The sequence below is a fragment of the Carassius gibelio genome, chromosome B13 (genome assembly GCF_023724105.1).
Source record: "Carassius gibelio isolate Cgi1373 ecotype wild population from Czech Republic chromosome B13, carGib1.2-hapl.c, whole genome shotgun sequence".
Lineage (NCBI taxonomy): Eukaryota > Metazoa > Chordata > Actinopteri > Cypriniformes > Cyprinidae > Carassius > Carassius gibelio.
This window is the reverse complement of record NC_068408.1, coordinates 15160741-15179856: the sequence shown is the minus strand read 5'-3', so window position 1 is coordinate 15179856 and position 19116 is coordinate 15160741. Positions and strand designations below refer to the sequence as shown.

At 37.8% G+C, this 19116-nt stretch overlaps 2 protein-coding genes across 4 annotated transcripts in view; both read right to left on the bottom strand.

Annotated features, from left to right (window-relative positions):
• Window positions 1–19116, bottom strand: part of LOC127970356 (DNA primase large subunit-like) — a 217385-nt gene that overhangs the window by 64423 nt on the left and 133846 nt on the right. The window lies entirely within an intron of this gene.
• On the bottom strand, window positions 11–18829 carry map3k21 (mitogen-activated protein kinase kinase kinase 21). Of its 3 annotated transcripts, XM_052572881.1 has the most exons (12): window positions 17130–17255; window positions 13701–13762; window positions 12560–12740; window positions 11648–11796; window positions 10128–10303; window positions 7085–7325; window positions 6773–6895; window positions 6285–6389; window positions 5642–5792; window positions 5368–5462; window positions 3547–4239; window positions 11–2560 (listed from the first exon to the last, which is right to left on the bottom strand). In XM_052572881.1, exons 3-12 carry the CDS (start codon window positions 12640–12642, stop codon window positions 2175–2177), a joined length of 2202 nt encoding a protein of 733 aa, XP_052428841.1. In that variant the 5' UTR covers window positions 12643–12740; window positions 13701–13762; window positions 17130–17255; the 3' UTR covers window positions 11–2174. The 3 variants fall into 3 exon arrangements, with proteins under 3 accessions (XP_052428841.1, XP_052428839.1, XP_052428840.1); XM_052572879.1 differs by lacking the exon at window positions 13701–13762 and having other exon boundaries at window positions 17130–18829; XM_052572880.1 differs by lacking the exons at window positions 6285–6389; window positions 13701–13762 and having other exon boundaries at window positions 17130–18829.

Here is a 19116-nt window from a genome sequence, read left to right as displayed (position 1 = left end):
AATGCTTAAATGTTGTATAAAGTATTTATTGGTCACTTGTGTACAGTAAAATAGTAGAATTTGATATAAATGAGATGATTCTGGGCTCAGCCCTTTTTTCTTTGAGCCCTCCTGGAGCAAATAACCAGTCCACATCAGAACAGAACAGCTTTTTACATTAAACTGGTCACATGGGTAAAACATCGGATACAAACAGAGCTCAATACAACATACACTAAAGAGCAAAACCAGTAAAACTATTAGCAGTGCATGTGTACCATGTAACAATCTAGCAAAACCGTTTCGCAATCCAAGACTTCAACTTTGGTGAGAACATAAATCTTCTGTTTTCTGTCATTTACACATCTGCGTCCTTCACATTCAGAAATTGGTCTAAATAAAACTGCTTTTAAAGTTTGATCTCTGCAGTTCTCCCTTAATAGGAGAAATGATTGTGCTTAGACAATAACATCAGATGAATTCCTTAAAAACAGGAATCATATTATTACTTCATCTATTAATGATCTTTGCAAGACATAAAAAGGAGGCACCACAATGTCTCTCCAAGTCCTTTGTTCTTCTGAATCCTAATGTGCAGTTGTCTATCTAAACTAACAGTACTCATTATTATGCTTTAATACAATAACAGCGTAAATGTAATGAACAATCATCATGACTCGAAAATTCCAGTGCTACAAAACATATTTTGTTCTTCTTTCTTCAAAACAGCACCACATAATGGGTGTCAGTGGGAAAACCTCTCATTATTTCTGAAAAAAACAAAACAAAACACAGTACATTTATGCTGACGGAAATAATGACAGTAAATAATCATAATCCCTACTATAACAACCTTTTCAAATACTGAGCTGTTTCTCAAACACATCTTCTCCAATTAGAAGATGAGAGTATTTCATCTGACACCCTATAACATACTCTGTAGTACATTTCAAATCACAGTCTCCACAGATACAAAACAATACTTTATAGGACTCGGAGAAAGTGGAAAAGCAAGTTTCTCTACTTAAGTACAAAACAGACAATGAACATGTTAATAAGTCTTTTACACAGGGTCATGACTGAGAAAACAGTTTGAATATATAAACTGACAGTTAAAAAAAAAAGCATTTGGGTTTTGCAGAATCACTTAAACAGTTAAAATTAAACAGTTCAAGCACCAAGTCCTGATTTAAGATTATATGATCAATTATAAACATTCTGCTTTAAATTCTGTGCACCTACCGAAGCGTAAAACTCAAAATCAAGCTACTCAGAAGGTAAGGGTTTTTAAATAGCATCCTGGTGCTTGATGAATCTATTAGTTCAATTCATCTTTGTAGGTTTTGTATAGAATGGAATGATTTGTAAATAATAGCAACACTGATAGACACTTAATTCATTTATCACTATTTGGCAGCATACTGCGATATCTATATATACTTCTGCTATGAAACCTAAAAAGCTACAGGCATGTGTAGACCTCTAAAAGACATAATTAGATCCAATGCATCTGACTTAAAGCTAAAAAAGGAGATAGTCTCATATATGGTTCCTCTCCAATATAACTTTAAGAAAAAATTATGCAAAAAACAAAAAACAAAAAAACAAGTAGGAATCATTTTCTAATAGGTCATAAAAGACAAACCCTGAAAATGTAATATATTAGTACAGGAAAAATAAAGAGCTATGTAGAGAACTGCACTGTTTGAGCTGGCAATTGAGGTCTGTTAGTTTGGTCAATCACATTAGCTAAGCCACTTCATCTGTAGAACTATTATTATTTATATAAACACTGTGGGCCCTGTTTATGCCTTTCATATGACATTACGGGATACAAAATAAAATGACAAAACTGCCTGAACACTTAAAAAATCTGTAGTTTCTAACAGAATCTGAGATCTTGTTCATCAATGTAAAAGGTTTATAAATCATGTCACTTTGTAAAAATCTACAAACCAGCGATTCTACTGTAAATGCAGTGGAATGTTGATCATTCACTTCATATTAAATTACATATCAAAAGTAAACAGCATATAAATAAAAATACCACAGAATATCTCCAGCAGCAATGGCTCAAATATTGATCAAAGGCCATGATGTAAATCTTGGGGGAAAAATTCAAACAACAACTAAATGTCATGTTGAACACACAGATTCAAACCAAAGGTAAGACTGTGTTCCAGATGCAGCTTATTTCAGGATAAAAACTCTTTCTCCAGTTCAAAGACAGACGGTCGACTTGGTGTGCTCTGTATTCGACAGAGGGGAACCGTGCAGTCTCGTTTTTGACCCTCTGTGTCCATGTCCAGCAAAGAGCAGCCCATTTTGACCTCTGAAGGGAGGACCATGTCTAAGTTTTGGGCACTCTTCTCCCCAGAATAGTGCCCAAGAGAATAGCTCTTACTACGGCTCTTTAGTAGACCCCAGGAGTGAGGTTTGCTTCTTAGGGAGAGCGGCCTGTGTCTAGATGCTGATTCTCTGCAGGCTTGCTTCTCTTGAGCAGGCTCTCTGTCAGCTTTCTTTTTCAGGGAAGTGGTAGAGGACTCAGCTGGACTAACCTGGGAGTTACTGCTGCCATTAACTAAAAAAAAAAAAAAAAAAGTAACATTAATAAACAATTTTTGAAACCAAAGCTTCAGTGTCATGGGTTAATCCAGCAATGAGCGGGGTAAAACCTGGAAACTTTTTTGTAATCCTATAAACCAGCAACCTAAATTAAATGCACTAAAGATAAACAACATATTGCTAATCAGCTGATACACATATATATTTAAATTATGTGATATATATGTGTTTAAATTCTTTAATTACCTTGCCCTGATACTACTGAGAGTTTAATTTCCCATACTCATTTCAAACTACTTTATATTTAGAAAATTTAGATTATATATATATTTTATAGAATATAGATTTTATGAACAACATAATAATGTACAAATATTTAGATAACATTTAAGCCTATTACAAAATTCAATAAAAACATTTTTTTAGATGACAGTAAAGTTATGTATAATGTATTAGTTGTATTTGATGTATTAGATGACAGCAAAGGTAATCTAAATATAAATGTGTGTTTATCAGCTAATATTAAAGAGTTTAAAAAATGTATCTGTACTGGCTGATATTCAGTGTTTCACTTGACAATCATTTTTCATCTCATTTTTATTTAATCTTAAAAAAACTAAAATATTCATAGTTTAAATTATAATGATGTGAGGTCAATATTCGCTTGTAGAATTTTAAATAAGATTTCATACATGCATACATACACATTTTATATATATATATATATATATATATATATATATATATATATATATATATATATATATATACATACACATATACACACACACACATACATATATATATATATATATATATATATATATATATATATATATATATATATATATATATATATATATATATATATATGTGTGTGTTTTACATTATTTTGACAAAATGGTATACAATTTTAATATGGGCCATTTATCAGTTATAAGAATCAATTATTATACGATCATTCAAAAAAAACAAACAACAACAAAACAACACATTACTTACTGGTCTGACAGACAGCAGGGCTGGACTTCTTTCTCCTAAGCCGAGAGCTGGAGCCAGAAGGATGATCTTGTAGAGGGGCTGAGGGAAGAATGTCACTAGTGCCTATTTTCTGAGGTGGCTGGGAATTCCTAGCTGGAGTCTCGTTCACTAGGTTATACCCAGTCCCCTCAAAATCTGACTGCAGGAGGCACTTGGTGGAGTTGCACTCAGAAATCGATGACATGGCGAGTAGATTTACGGGTCCCGGGGTAACCTCATCCTTGCGTGAGCGGCCACCGGGGGGGCTGGTGCTGCGGCGGAAGCGGGTTGCACGCTGAAACAGGCCCTCTCGTTTTTTCTTTTCCTCACGTGGCTCTGGTTCCTCATTAGCAGCACCCTTACAAACCTCCCGCAGGTCCAAGCCGAAGGCGACAGATGCCAGGATGGAGGCACAGCCGTAGAGAACAGCGTCTGTGCGCCGGTGTGTGGTGGTGCGCTTCAGGCTGTTGGTGGGTGTGTGCTGCGGTGTGGTGCTGGTGGAACTGGTGGAGGTTGCTGGGTCCTCCTGGCTCTCACTTCCACCAGCCGGCCCCTGGCCATCCCCCTGTTCATCTTTCCACAGAGGTAGATCAATATACACCTGGTTGGGGAACTTGAGTTGCTTTGGTTTGTTGTCAGATCCATCAGCAGAGCACACTTCATCTTTATCGATTCCTGGAAGAACAACAAGCTAAAAAAGTTAACAGCTAAAGTTTAGGGGTGGTAATAAACAAAAAAAAAAACACTTAATCAGCAAGGGCTCATTAAAATGGTCAAAAGTTTTCACAAAAATATTAAGCAGCACAACAATGATAATTAAAAAGAAAATTAAAAGCCAAATTAGCATATTAGAATGATTTGTGAATGATCATGTGACACTGAAGAGACTGGAGTAAAGGCTGCTGAAAATTCAGCTTTGCCATCACAGGACTAATTTACATTTGTGAAGAGTATTTCATAATTTTACCGTTTTGATATGTTTTTGATTAAATAAATGCAGCCTTGAGGAGGATACAAGACTAAAAAAAGGATTTTACACTAAAACAATACATAAATAGGTGAATAAAAGACAATTTGGAAACAAGATGGATAGAAACAAGATTAGACAATCTAAAAGTGCAGATATATTAATTTTGCAGATATTAGTTGTTAAATTAATTCACCAAAATAGAGCAGAAAACAGCAAATAAATGGGTGCCGAGACAAGTCTCCTCCGACACCCTAAACAGCACTATCTGAGGTCAGTCACTCACTGTGGTGTCCAAAACCATAGGGGATGTTATCGAGTGCACTCATTTAATCCCATAATGCAACAACTAGAGAATACCCAAAATGCACTGTGAATGTCTTGCCTAATACCTTTCCACATCTCGCCTGAAGATGGCGCCTGTAGCTGAATCATGACTCTCTAGCTCAATATGATTCCGGTATAAATTTATTTTTACTTCATAATTAAATAGTTTAATTAAGGTTTATACAAGCTAGTTTCCATGACAGAATTTAAGAATCATCTCTACTACTGGAGCTGCCAGTTTGCTAAGTTTCAAACGATTATTAAACATCAAGTACAAATTATGCAGAAGCGGCAGCCCTCTGGTTCACTAAGAGTCTGGACTAATAAACTGGACTAGATTATTGGGCTAAAATAAGGAATAGTGAACAAGGGTATGGGGTGGGGGGCATTTCAAACACAACAGGTGATTCATGTCATGTTCTCTGTAACATGATTAAAAGATTCAACAAACAGCGATGAAAACGGAGCACATGGAAAAAGTAAATGGAAGTTGAGTCTTCTTTACATACCCTGCTCTGCAAATAATGCGGCCAATGGAACAGATTTCTGGGACTTCATTAGACTAGTGGACCAGGGACTGCTTCCATCTGAGAGAGGGCGAACTCTAAAGACAACATGACAGTGACACCCACAATTTATAACTAATTAGAACACATCCGAATCATCAGATTTACTGATTCATTAAAAAGGAAACATACATTACACACTTAAATCACACTAAAAAAAGCTTTAAAAAAAATAATAAAAAAAAGACGACCAAAAGAAAATAAACCCTTTTCTAACCTTTCAGCACAGTTTCCTCTTTCCTTGGTCTGCACAGAGCTTGGCCCCCATGTGCGGCCCTTCTTCTTAAAACCTTTCTTAACATCTTCAAACTCCTCAGGTTTGTAATTGGTGCTTCGACCCCATGTCCTGTTGCTCTCGTCCAGGGTCACTAGAGGTGGAGATACAAAGAATTTGAAACAGAATTGCTAATACTAACAGAAACTGTCTTAACTGACAGTGGCAATACGTGTTACACCACAGACTGAGATTCAATATATTAGTCCTTCACAGCAGAGCGGCAATAGTTTTTTTAGTGAATAAAGGCAACCTCCACCACCCAAGCCAGCAACACAAGATTGAATTCCGAATTATTCATAAGTGTTAGATCATTACAATCATTCTCTAAAGTGGTTAATGGAGTTTCAGGAAGATCACTGGGTTCAAGGTCAACCCAAATGTACTTGATCCCCAAAGGCAGTGAAAGCAAACTCCTTACAAACCATTAAAACTTCAAAAGCATCAAGCAATGTGTTATGACAATCATTTGTATCCCAAAGTCATCAAAACAAATGAGATGCTGCAAAGCAGTAGTGATCAGGAATCACACCAACACACAGTTACAAGGGGTGGCTTTGTCTCACAGGACCATAATGTCCCTTGCCTTTCTTCCTAAAGCCGCTAGGAGGTTTACACTCGCTTGTGATATCCACATCCTGGTGATACACAAACATACTGCCCCTTCCACTAGTGCCACGTGGGTGGCTCACTGATGGGAAGAAAATATGTTACAAACATTTGACAGACATAGGATTTAGACTGGCAATGAGCTTTATGGGTTTTTTCATAATACTTAGTTGCTCACAACTGAATTGATTAGTGTGACTGTCTTTACATGATTTATTTTTACTGGATTGAAACTGGCAAACATTTAACCAGAGAAGAGATATGGGCCATTCTCTATATTAGCTAACGACAATAATGTTTGCTTGAATTTCAGTTTCTTTTTCAGTTTCCTGTAGGAAGATAAATGAGGGAACTTCCCTTTAAAATAAAGAATGAAATCTAAACCTACTTGCAAACAGCAATGTCTTTTTTTTTTTTTTACTAGTAAATTTTAAAATAGCAATGTGTAAAACAGTAGGCCCTTACACTGAATGGCTCGGAGGCGAGGGATCAGTGTAGGGCTGCTGGGAGGGCTGGAGTTGGTGCTGTTGAGACTTCTTCTCTTGTCCATAGTCGGAGAGGCCTGAACTGTGATTTTATGCTGAAAATCTGTTCAAGACAATACAAATAAGGTTTATCCCTTAGTAGTGTTTAAATCACTTTAAACATTTCTACGTCAGCCACAGTAATATTTCGCACATGACCTCCTTCACAACCGTAATACATAAGAAAATCAGTAAACAATCATGATAAACAATTTATCGAGAGACATTAATGTAATATTCATACAGCTCTAACCTGAGGGTAAGCTGATGCGGTTGCCATCTTTGAGCTTGAGCCGGCTGCGTTTGAACTTGCCCTTTCGTTTCTTAACATTGGGCTTGTCCTTGTTGAGTTGGAATATGAGGATGTTGAGCTCCCGCTCGAGCACATTAATTTCCCGCTCGGCCAGCTGCTGTTCCCTCCTCTTCAACAGCTCTTCTTGAGACTTCTGCTGAAGGGCTGCTCGCGTCAGCTCCTCCTCACGTGAACGGAGCTCCTGTTGGTGAGAAGAACATTCGTGATCAAGTACATAGAAGACAAATCTATAAACATTTCATCCAAACATGACATAATGATGGGGAATAATGACAGAATTTCCTTTTTAATTGAACAATTCCTTGAAATTATGACAAAAACTATGGCCACGTATTTTGATATACCGAACCACTGCCTAGGGAAGCAAAACTGAACAGTTCTCATGTTTATGACTCTAAGAAAAAAAAAATATATATCTCTCTCTCTCTCTCTCTCTCTCTCTCTCTCTGTCTCTCTCTCAGTGGTATGAATGGCAGTTTCACTTCCTTTGGCCTTGGAGGACAGAGCTCAGATTCCTCTCTGCTTTAAACAGCTCATTCAGATCAGACCTCTTTTCTTGGTTTTACCCTTGAGCACCACAAACATATAATGTGAGACCTGTGAGTGAGTAATTCATAAAATCACAAATACCTCAAATCTGCTTGTTCTGTCATTCTCTACATTCCATTTTGCTCTGACTTACTTGAAGATGGCAAATGGATATTCTGCCTTTTGGTTAAAAGAATCAATCACCTTTATGATGGAGTTAGTTTACGTCTTCAAATCTTTTGAACAGAATAATCCGCATGTATAAAACTTGCAGGCAGAATTGTTAAGCTTTTATCAAAACAGTTTTCCGGCCACATGGAGTAAAGCCGTTTGGCCTAATCTCTTATGAATAACTTCTGTAAGAAGCTTTGGGGCAGTCTGCCAAGAAACACTTGTGCAGATGATTTAGACAATTCATTTATGAATGAACAATTTGTTAATTTACTAGCAAGGAACAGTTTGGCGCATGACGTAACAATGAAAATATTTATGTGAGAAGACTTTACTTGCAGCAGTGGAAAAAATTCACTGATCAAGAATGTATGTGGAACAATGTCACAGTTTCTACATGATGTTTTAGCTGACTTGGAGGAAATGGCATTCTTGATCAACCAACGGCAAAACCTTTTCAACATAGCAAGCTGTTAGGACTGGAAGCAGCTTAACATATTAACCAACTTATCGAACGCTTAAGGCCATTTCATTGGTAATAGATGGCTATAAGTAGGGATGCACTGGTTGATCGGCCATGAATCAGTTTTTGCTTAAAATATACAATCGGATGGTTTTTGGTCTTTTTTCGGCTGATTTTTCTTGAAGTGCACCCACATGCACAGGCTACATTGTAATCATTCGCTATAATGTCATTTGTGTGGAAGTATTTTGAAATCTGTGCACAGGAAACAGGCAGCCGTTCAGCAGTGGTAGTGCAGAGCTACATGTCTGAGGCACACACAGCAGGAAGAGCTGTTAGTGTACTGGCGCACAAATAAGAGCCCCTTTCCCTGCGCGAGCAGACTGTACCTGTCCGCGCCCTTCACAAGCAGAGACAGTGAAGGGATGTTCAGCACAACTTCTCGCGTGTTGGATGAGAAACTAAATGGAAATAAACTGTGACAAAACTGAAATCCTTTTTTTTTTTTTTTGTAAAGTAGAACTTGCATACACATTTGAAAAGCCAAAAGTAAACGTCAGTTCCTTATAGGATGATTATTTTTTACCTTAAAACTACATTGATTTAATATGATTTAAAAATCACCTGCTGTAGTCATTGAAAAAATAAAAATAATGTTTACGAATAAAACAAAGATGCAAAGTGTTTCATTCATCCAATTAAAAATATAATTTGGTTAATGATTCACATCTATTATTTTTAACTTAAGCCAATAGTTATTTATTTGTCATCGGCTAAAGTAAAAAAAAAATATATAGATGTGAATCATCACCCAAATTTTTTTTTAATTGGACGAATGAAACACTTTGCATCTTTGTTTTATTCGTAAACATTATTTTATTTTAACATTTTGGAATTATTTATATAGTATACTTGAATGTAGTATATAGTATATATAGTATACTTGAATGTAGGCTACTTACTGTGCAGTTACTGCCGATAATTTCAAATGGTTATGGTTATTGTTTTCAATAGCCAAAAGACAGTTTGGCCTATTAATTACCAAATAAACATCTTGTTTATGCATTATTTCTTTCTTTCTTGTTTGTTGCTTAATAAAAAATAAAAAAACGGTTCTGGAATCGGACAGTTTGCCATATATATATATATATATATATATATATATATATATATGGGCGCTTGTCTGAAGTTTAAAATAATTGGTTACCCATAAGCCAATCACATAACGTTTTGTTATGACGTGTGTTATTCGCCACCTCAAACTTCCACTGCAAACACAGGTATGAAATTATCGCCTTGCTCATTTTTGCAGCATACCTTTGGCCTTTCAAGTTTCTTCCTAACAATCGGTAACGGTTGATAAATTTAACTTTTCCCAAAACATGTCGGGAGTAGGGCCACATCACCACCTCCATTAAAAATGTGAAACAAACACTCTTCTTCAGTTGGCACATCCTGTGTCTCCATGTTTATTTACGCTTTCCCTAACCTAAACTACAATCCTAAATTCGGCACTTAACATCTAAGTCACGGCTCTCAGCCTGCCCTCTGTTCGTTGATTGGATTGTTTTTGAGCCAGACGAAAACTGGGAGATAGTTCGCTATCTCAAACGGAGTACAGAAGCAAACTGAAATTTAGCGGAAGTACGAAGTCTGACATAGTCAGGATATATAAGAGGACAAATTCAACCAAATACAGCTATCCTGTTAAAATCTGTAATAAACCCTGAAAACAAAATAGGTCCACTGTCTTATTACAAAACCATGTAAAACCAGTTCAGAAATAGACAAGCCAACAAAATCTTAACAAAATCAACTGACCTTTTCTTTAGTGCGAAGCTCATCAAACATTTCTTGAATCTCCACTCTCCAGTCTTCCTGCATTGAGTGGAAGGAGTCCTGCGGCATGGTGGCCATCACGGCCTCCTCTATGGCAGTCAGCTGCTCCAAGATGGAAGCAAAGGATGGACGGATGTGGGGATCCTGATCCCAGCATTCTAGAAGCACAAAATCTGTTAGAATCTATCTATTGGTTATCATCACAATGTTCTTTCAATTGCTTATTGCAGTGGGACTTGTTAACACTCAAGCCCTGTAAACGCCACCAGCAACACACAGTAACATGATCCCATTCATGTCAATAGAGAGCTGCCGATTTAGGCAAAGTAGGCTATGGCACAACAAATTTGAGAAATGTTTAACTTTATGCAAATTACAAGCATCTTTCAGGTCAGGAACAACATCCTATAGAAATTAAGACTGTGCTAGTGGAGCTTAGATCATCCTTTTTAAGTGCAAGCAACTTCACTGTTCTATATGATTTGTCTGTAAAAACAATGATATTATGGCTGGGTGATATATATAACCATATAATCTTGCGCATCTAGTCTTAAATGGAGCGGCATTTAATAGACAGAGCCGTAGATCACTGACAAGCTACGCAATATCACGTTCATTATCCCAGATGAATCGCCTTCGATAATGAACGTGATATTGCGTAGCTTGTCAGTGATCTACGGCTCTGTCTATTAAATGCCGCTCCATGTAAAAGCAGGTGATGGCGATTTAGCGGTAATCACAGAACCAGATTTATTGACTAGATGCGCATGATTATATAATTAGATATATCGTCCTAACGGATATAATAAAATAATGTGTGGTTGTGTCTGCAGTCTCAGTGAGTTTGATTCATACAATGATTATATAATGCATTGCAATGAGCTGTTTAGCACTGATGCAGTTTGTGCAAAAAAGGTTTCCTATGTATAAATGTTCAGTATTCGAGACAAACTGGTAATTTTTTACAATCAAATGAAAATTTATTGGCAGTACAGACAGTTAAAACTGTATTCTAATTGGTCATTCATCTAGTTAATGATTTAATGAACTAGCACTAAAAAGTAACATCTGCAGGATGTTACTTCTTTAGCGACAAGAAAATACCTAGTCAAATTAGAATATCTATTATATGCAATCTACCAATAAATTAAATTAATGCATTTAGCAGATGCGTTGTTCCAAAACACTTTACAGTGCAATCAGACTAACATTTTTTACCTAACAAGTGTTCCCTGGGAATCGAACCCACAAACTTGTGCTGCTAACGCAATGCTCTACCACAGAATCAGTGACTTAATAACTTTATAGAGTGACCAATAACTTTATAGAATGATAGCACTCACTAGGAACACCCATAAGTGGCTTAAAGTACAAAGACACTGGTCATGTGAAGGGGCATCAGTGCTCAAACGTCAAAAAAAAAAATGTCATGGTCATGTAAAATAACAGTGAACCACTGGATAAACACAGGAGCACCATCAGTGAACTAATAACAGACCTACCCTCCATGAGCTTGGCAAAAGGCTCGGGACAGGTAGATGGAATGGGAAGGGTTAATTTGTTGACAGCCACTCCATAGGCAACTGCCAAACCGTCGATGCCACGGTAAGGAACCTCTCCAGTCAGTAACTCCCAAAGAAGGACTCCATAGCTGGAGAAAGAACAGAATTCATTAGGGAAGTGTCAGTGTGGTATAGATTGAAACCAATCACACCACTGGGCTGACTGAACAGCGCTTATGGAAAATAATAACGAGAATTGGGAAAAACAATGCTCTTGCAATGTCAGGAAAGAAAGAAGAGAGAAGTGAAACCAATCATGTGTTGGCATTCGGTAAGCAATGTTTTACCAAAGTGGCATGATAATGTTTTGAAAAAGTCTTCACATTTAGCTTTCACAAACAAGGGTAAAAGGGCAGCTGGATCATCACCAAAATGCTGTTCTAATTCAAACTGACCTAAAGTTTCTGTGAACCTAAAAACAAAAATCAACCACTACAAATTCCATATAAGCGGTGCTCCAAAACCTACCCGCCTACATGGGGAGTTTCCTCTAAATGCAATATTTGAATTGAAACAGATTCTTTTAAGTCACTGATTTGGAACACTTCCAACAGAGTTTGGCGCTGGCAACAAAAACAATATTCTAATTTGTGTGTATAGCCACGGCACACAAACATAGGGTAAAATTATGTCAGTACGCAATTACATTAAAAACAATAATTATTATTAATTATTATTATTATTTTAAAAGCTAAAATGATGTCAAAAGGATAATTAACCTGCTTGCATTTTTTGAAAAGCTGGTAGTGTGCCTATGATGCCCTAGTGATTTTGTCTAACCTCAAGTAACTATTTCAATATAATAAAAGGCTTTGTGCTCAACATTGCAACTAAGTGAAAATAACAGCTTACCTCCAGACATCACTCCCTTTGGAAAACAGAGAGGACTTGATGACCTCAGGAGCCATCCAGGAATAAGTGCCAGCTGCACTCATTTTGGTCGTTTTGTGCCACTCACGGGCCAGGCCGAAGTCAGTAATTTTCAGGGTTTTTCGACCAATGTCATCATTCTCAATTTTTTCAAGTAATAAAACTAAAAAAAGAAAGAGAAAGGAGAAATGTTTAAGTTATTTGAACTATATTAGAACACTAAACTAACAGACAAAAAAAAAGACAAAAAAAAGTAGTGAGTTGACTGTTCAGATCAACCACTAAAGGTATGATGGGAATGTTTTCTACAAGTGAGCCTTAGCCTTTGAGCATTTATGTCAATGAATAACAATACAAGTATGCTAAGAGGACGCTCATATTTCCACTCTTTTATCATGAAGTGGAATCTTCAAGGACAGAGGCCTACATGAAGAACTTTAAGTCGCTCTAGTTTGCCATTCAGTCTCATACTAAATGACAAACAACATGAGAATGTAGGCCAGCTTGCTTTGAAGTGAGGAACATCCTGAGGTCAGGAGAAGTATTATTTCTCACTGATTCTGTCCTTGACAATTATCCAACTTGAGACCTTTATCAACACCAGTATGTAATAAACAGTGTTGATAACTACGTCTGATTAATCTGAACTTGACTCCCTTTCCATCACGACCTGAGGGGGTAACGAAGTATTCTTTTTTTTTGTCGTCACATTTCATTAAACATGTTCTAACTTTTCCAGCCTTTAACCAACATAGTGGTGAGGACTGGCCTTGACTACATTCACAGTTTATGCACTTGTTACATAGAAAGACATTTAGTAAAACATTTTCACATGTTCAGTTATCAGAAATCAATGTTTTATCAAGTATGACAAGACCGAGTAAGCCATCCAATCAGAATTAAGAGTTAAATCTATTTTCACAATGAGGAATTTAGTTCCTTTACATTTATCTTAATTTTCTTTAAGTCCATAAACATGCTGTACTTTGCAAATAAAAAGAACCAGACAGTGTCTTTTAAAAGATAAAAGACCTGCATGTTAGAAAATACACATTTAAAATTCACAAATCTTTCATTTTGGGACAAACATGAAAACTGGGACTTCATTTCGAACAGGTTTCACCTGTTCTGATGCTTTCAGGTTAATCTCAGCTGTTGGTTTCTATGCACTTTTAGGTTTCCTTTCTATGAAGTAACAACAACACAACAGTAAACAACTGTTTAAAATGTAATGAAATAACACCCACAAGCTATTACATCAACAGTTTTAATATTTTATAAATTTCAGTAAACCAGTTGGTTGGATATGAATGCGGTCTTATTAATAAAGAAGATCCACTTTTTCTGTGAACCTGCAATATAGATAAATATAATATAAATAAATAAAAATGAAAAACTTTAACTAATAGTGCTTCAAAACAATTCTGCTCTGATTTGCCTCTGCTCTGAAGTCTTTTCTTTTCACAGATTTCTATGGTGTCCGTTTTATAGGGCAGAAAATCATCTTTAGATCATGAGACAATAACCACTGCCTGTAGTATGTTCTCCACAGACCCTCTCTATCCCCCCAACATGACCATTGTTCCCTACACTGCCAGTCAGAGAGTGTGTGTGTGTGTGTGTATTTTGGGGAGCACACATGCTTGAGATTCCTTAACGTTACACTTCATGTGCCAGAAATGACAAAACACAAAGCACCGTGCCGAGTTTCACAGGGGCTGCTGGCTACAGTTCTGCAATATTCTTTACCCCCAATCAGGGGAAGCTCCCTGTCTTGAAGAGAAAACAGCAGCCATTGAGGAGATTAAAAATAATGAAAATAAGCCTTTCAGGACCAGGAGTCGGGGCATTCTTGGGTTGGCAGTCACCTAGCAACTAGTGCTTGACCATTCCATTGTACAAACTTATGTTAAGCTTCTGCCCCCTCGTTAGCGACATTCCTTTGAGTGAGGTATTAAAAGATTAGGGCACAAAAATATCATTGCACTCACCATTTGCTATATCTCAAAGATACTCAATTGATGAGATAAGCAAAAGTGGGCACTGAGCAAATCTGATTTTATTTCTTACTTTTTGAGAGACTACTATTTAACTTTGTTGTTTGTTTCTTCTTAAAAATGCACCCTCTACCTTTAACCTGCCAATCAATGTACTGCAACCTGAATGGGCAAAGAGTCCCCCATAAGAACACAGCAGAGAGGTTCTGGCTCATGATGGGTGGGTGTCTTGAGAGCAGCACTGAGCAAACACATTATTTTTTCAATTACAGTCAGCAAGCTTCCAGTGTAGTTTGTCACAATCCTGTGGAGAGATGAACAAACGGAGTTGTGTTAACAGTACTGTAGCGTTAACAGCACTGCCGCGCTGAACGGGGGCAGGGAGCCACATTGCGTCTATTGTTGATAGTGGAATGCCGTCTTTTTTATTGTTCTGGATATACGCTGCTAATTTACCAGAGAGAATGACACAGTAATGATAATAATAATGATACATAACGCATTTGCCAAAATCAACTACACTACTATTCAAAATGTTTTTTTTAAATAAGAATCAAGGATGCATTAAATTAACCAAACATGACTGTAAAGACACATTGTGTGTGCACCTGTGTATATATAAACGCTGTTCATTAAACTTTCTATTCATTGCTTAAACATATATAAATAATTGTTAATAATTAAAAATCAAATTGATCAAATTTGTACAGCATTCAAGACTATATTTGAGTTTACAGATCTTTGTGAGACTTAGACAAGTTACTCAACTTTAAACACAACATCTGAAATGCCTCAGGTATTGGTTAACCAATGTGTATAGCATACCTGAGGCAGATAAGCATTAGGGTCTTTCCCAACTCCATCTTTGACTAAGAAACATGATAGGACAATCCCATAATCCCTTGTACCTACATAGTATTGTTTTAGAAAAAGAGCAAATATCCCTGTTTTCCATGAAAGTAACTCTCTTTATAAACATCCGTAAAACATGAAGGTTATACATAACAAAACTCACCACTAGTCAGTATATATATACACAGACTTAGTGAACCAATTTTCAGATCAGAGTTTTCTGAACTTTGTCAACAGATAGGTGGTTTCTCAAAGAGCACACAGCTGTTCAAACTCTGACCTCTCAACTGCACGACCTGACCAGGGTCACACTCGTTCAGAAGAAATCATTCCTGGGCTTGAAGAGAGCCAGAAGCCTTATCACTTGTTGGTTCTGCAACTCTAGAGCAAGAAACCCTGCAAATGCACATGACTCAAATCCACTTTTGTAGAGCAGGTGCGGTTTTCAAACAGCCTGATCTACTGTCAGTGACATTTGGGGTGTGGAGGAAAAACTGCAACCATAAATATTCTGATGACTTTAGGGCCAACATTTACAAAGGTAATTTCACCATCTCAGTTTAGTAGCTAAGCATTTTGACCCAGATATGTATATGATGGGGAATGAGATTTTATCCTGAATGTGCAAAATGTACATTTTAGTCAGTCAAATTGATTTCTATGGTGCTTTTCACATTACACAGTATTTCAGAGCAGCTTTAAAGAAAATAATAAAGTTGTCGGCACCAATAGCCTTGAGGTTAGTGCGTAGAACACAGCGACCTTAGTTTGAGTTTTCACATTAACAGAGCTGAGAGAATATAGTATATAATATATGCATAAGGTGATTATAATATATAAAAAACTCCAGTTAAGATTCACTATATATGGCTGTATGTGATTAGACAATGTGTACGCAGATAAAGTTGGATCTATATCAAACTTTATAAACATAACAGTGTGATAAACCAGTTTTTGCTACAACATAAATGTACATTTATTCATTTAGCAGTTGCTTTTATCTAAAGCTTTAGAAGTTAGTTACACAATAGATCAATTTTAGGAAGGTAATAAAATAAGAAATGGCAGCCAAGTTTTAAGTTCATTGTCTAGAATGGTACATGCAAGAACAGGGAGAGATTTAAGAAACCGTGTAAGCAAAGTTTTTTAAATATTTAAAAACTTGCAGCTTAGGTTGCACACTAAGATGAGCAAATACAGAAGTTGCCAGAAGGACTTGGAAGAATCCAGTGTCTTTAACATTAACTACAAAGCCTCCATTCAATCTCAGAGCATCCATCAATTTTATAGCTTTTCTTCTGGGGTTAGATTTCACAAGCTAGTGGCTTCCTTTGAGAATCATATTGCTTTTAGCTAGAAGACAGAGTCCACAGTTCTCTACTACACCACATGCATGTTGCATTAAATACAGTTAAATTGTACATAATCTTCCTAGTTTGAATCTCCCTAGTTGTTCAATGTAAGAGTATAAGGATGAGCATGTGGTGATCTGTTCCCCTCCTTTTGGGTCCAAACACAGGATTATATGGAAAAAGGTTGATGTGCTAATGAGAAGCCTTGTGAACGATTAATGACTAACGTGCTAATTGCTAAAGGAAATATGACAAGTTTGTTTGCGCTTCTACAGTTGAGCAAATACCTGTAATTCTTGGTCAAGATAAGGAGGCATTAATGTTAAGGAGTATGTGGTAACTCTCTCTTACTGTTGCTGGACTTGAGGTCTCGGTGAATAATGGGAACCACGGCCTCCTCGTGGAGATACTGCATGCCTCTGGCGATCTGGACGGCCCAGTTCACGAGGATATGAGGGGGGATCCTCCTGCCCGTCAAAGCGCGGTTCAGAGTCCCTCCTCGGGCATACTCCATGACCAGACAGAGGTTAGGCTCCTCCAAACACACCCCCTCTAGTTTAATAATATTTGGATGTTGAAGCATCGAGAAAAGTTTGGCTTCTTGCCTAACATTGTCTGCAGTCGATTTAATATCCTCGTCGGGGTCGTGTCGAGCTGCCTTCATCGCGACCTCCTGGTCCTTCCAGGTCCCCCGGTAGACTTTGCCAAACCCACCGACACCGATGATTTCTTGTAGAACAAGTTCAGAGAACGGTATCCGGACAGGGGCGGACGGGTCACTCTCGCGAGCATCTACCGCTCTATAAATGGCCGGTTCGTAAGTAACATAATTAGATGGGAAGATGCCCACGCGATGGTTAATTTTACCCGTCCACCAGCCTTCGTCTCCCGAGATGGCAGCGTCTTTAGAGAGGACCTCCACCACGTCTCCTCGCCGCAGGCTGAGCTCGTCCTCCCCGCTGGCCTCATAGTCAAACACCGCGGTCCAAAGCGAGCGGGGACACACGGGGGCAGAGTGAGCCCAAGTCCCCGAGCTGGAGGACTCCGTCCAGACATGGTCTTGGAGGCTCAGGCGCCCCTCACCGTTTGGGAAAACGGCCTGGGGAACATCCATGTCTCGGTGCCTGCAGGAGCACCATAGGGTGCCGTGATGTCAAATCAAAGTAAACTAGTCCTGTAGTCGTATTCCCCAGTGACACATACACACAAAAATCCTAAGACCCCCAGCCAGATCACTTTATATCACTTATGGAGAGTCAGGTTAAATCCGGCTTAATAGAGGTTAAGGGACGCATTGCTTTGTTTCCACGTAAGCCAGATAACCAGTCTGGGAGTGCGAAGTGCCTCTGAAGCTGGGACATCAGCATTAGCCAGGATACTTGCGACGTTACCTTTATGTTTAATGTTACTTTTGAGAGTAAACGCTACATTATTAGTCTATCGATTTAAACGCAACCAGACATACAAAATAATGTCATCTTTGTAAAAATGAATGTAAACAACATACCTAACCGGGAAAGTCAAGAAAGTTTTCAAGCCGTGAGGCTACAGGTGCAAAGTACCTGCTCATCACAAGCGAATGAATCAAGCTAAATATACACACGATTAATCCACTACCTAAAATAAATCAATAATTAAATTGCTTATCAACATGTGCAAAACCTCCACACAGACACTCTCTGGGTAGTTGAATCACTTTAAACGAGCAGGCTAAAGAGCTATGCTAAGGCGTTAGCTCTCTCCGAAGTTCACAAACTACGTTAGTAACTTAACTGAAGCTCCCAAAAAATCCGCCGAACGCTAAGGACTCGTCGCGCGCGCAGAAGGAAGCCTATCGCAGAATCAGACTTGTGCGCACTTCAGTAATTCACCAGCATTACAAAAACGACGGCTTTCCCCCTCGACTAGATCCAAAGACTTTTTCAGAGCAGCTAAAACTTTGCTTGGTAATGTCTATGGGCGCACCGCCATCGCTCCGCTCCTCCGACTCGACTGACCAGAGGAGAGAAGGAAAAGGTAGACATGGATTGGTTGCAGGGGTTCACGTGATGCTCTACGTGAGTGCAAAACAAAAGTGGGAACTGGGACCTTTTCTTTTTTAAATCTGCGGTGTTATGCTACGTCTGGAGATGTATAATGGAGTCTGATTGTATAAATCAATCAGCTGTACCCTACACTTTACACCATACATTTACAATATTTTAGTATGTAAAGATATGCACCCAACTGGCCTTGATATACAACCCTATATTATTAATAAGCATATAACATACCTGTAATGTTACATTAATGAGATATTTCAAATAAAAAAATTAACCAAGGATACATTCAATTCCCC

Excerpts from the sequence above, each read along its gene's own strand:
- map3k21 (XM_052572879.1), bottom strand. The coding sequence starts at position 17,892 with ATGGATGTTCCCCAGGCCGTTTTCCCAAACGGTGAGGGGCGCCTGAGC. Across the intron at positions 12,741-17,129 it reads AGACCTCAAGTCCAGCAACA|TTTTATTACTTGAAAAAATT; the intron begins GTAAGAGAGAGT and ends TTCTTTTTTTAG. Across the intron at positions 2,561-3,546 it reads CCCTGCTGTCTGTCAGACCA|TTAATGGCAGCAGTAACTCC; the intron begins GTAAGTAATGTG and ends TTTTTTTTTTAG.